Source organism: Haplochromis burtoni, unplaced genomic scaffold (genome assembly GCF_018398535.1).
Source record: "Haplochromis burtoni strain Fernald_Lab_line unplaced genomic scaffold, NCSU_Asbu1 Contig_413, whole genome shotgun sequence".
Classification (NCBI taxonomy): Eukaryota; Metazoa; Chordata; class Actinopteri; order Cichliformes; family Cichlidae; genus Haplochromis; species Haplochromis burtoni.
In genome coordinates, this window is record NW_024582774.1 from 62,857 (window position 1) to 64,299 (window position 1,443).

Sequence of the window (1,443 nt, forward strand, 5' to 3'; positions counted from 1 at the left end):
GGCGATTAGAACATGCTGTAGGTATTACAGGTACTGCGCTGCAGTGGTTTGTATCATATCTATCTAATAGACTCCAGTTTGTGCATGTAAATGGAGAGTCCTCTTCACACACTGAGGTTCATCCATCCTGATCCAGTCCAATCCTGTTTTGTAAGTGATTTCCGATCTGGACCTACTCTTCTGAGCCTGTGGTACATCTGAGGCGGATCTGATCCAGAGTCACATCTGATTAATCTCACTTCTTATTTCTTGTTGAGCGCTGCACATAACATTTTCGTGGAAATGGCATCAACATAGCAGCCCTCCAAGGAGACGCTTACAGTGCTGTTAGATTACATCAGAGGTGTCACAAATAAAAATGCCATTCCTTTTTACCTCCACAATACTGGTTTCTGAATATTGACAACTGACAACATTCTCCTAAGTACGAGGGTCAGGAGAACTGAGTATAGTGATTAGAAGAGTTGGATGTTCACTGCAGTAAGCCTCAGTACCTTGTCCAGTTTATCCACCGTTGAACAGATGGTTCGGAACTTGTCATCTGGAACGCCACACACCGCAAACATTCCATCAAGGATGCGTCGGTCGTTCACCTGCATGTAGAAGATGTGGTTAGAGATACTCACTCGCCACGGCAGCACTCAGCTCAACTACGTGACAAACCTTAATACGAAAGTCTCCGAGGTCCAGCTCGTTGAGGATCTCATGTACAATCTTTAGACACTCAGCATCTGGGATCATGGCGTCGTATTGCCCTGCTATGTCAAAATCCTGAAACGCAAACGCAAACACACATGTTAACCTTGTCACTTCTAAGTCAGTCATCAGTGGTGACGAGCAGCAGATGTCAGTGTAAACTGAAATAGTCAATAGATAAAATAAATACATAAAAATGTATTGTGCAAAGTGTTGCATCATCTACAAAGACTGTACGACAGCTTTGATGCTCTGGCGTCATATGTCAGCAGGGTGACCTGGAAGGTGAGATTTAATACAGAGATCTGGAAGGAGCCAGTGCTGAGGATGATGCAGGAGGAAGAGATGTTGTGGATTTTGCTGGTTAAGAAGTCCAGGACCAAATTGTAGAGGAGGAAGCTCAGGTTGAGACTTTTTGCACCCGAGTCTGAGCCAGGAACAATCTGTAAAAACGTTTTTTCCTGTAGCCCACAGTGACATTGATGGAATCCTTTATGTGGGCCTCGACGACCCTTCTGAAGCACTCCATGGCGATCAGGGAAAGGAGTGTGGACAGCATTTAACAGCCACATTTTTTTATTGCATCAGAGCAGTGACCGTTTACCAAAGTACACCAACCACCTGCTACTCCTCAACAATAGTTTTCCACATCTGTAGCCTCGGGTAGCTAGCTGTCACTACCCGATCCATACCGGAAACCCGATTGGTACCCCGCATGCGTGAAAGGTGTCTACTTCCGGTTGAAGC

The 1,443-nt window shown here is 45.3% G+C and overlaps 1 protein-coding gene across 2 annotated transcripts in view; it reads right to left on the reverse strand.

Moving 5' to 3' along the window:
* Positions 1-1,443, reverse strand: part of hars (histidyl-tRNA synthetase) — a 22,735-nt gene that overhangs the window by 9,575 nt on the left and 11,717 nt on the right. For both annotated transcript variants that reach the window (XM_005944947.2, XM_005944946.2), the window contains 2 exons: positions 664-771; positions 495-593 (listed from right to left, as the gene is read on the reverse strand). In XM_005944947.2, coding sequence (XP_005945009.1) covers positions 495-593; positions 664-771 — 207 coding nt within the window. The remainder of the gene's footprint in view (positions 1-494; positions 594-663; positions 772-1,443) is intronic.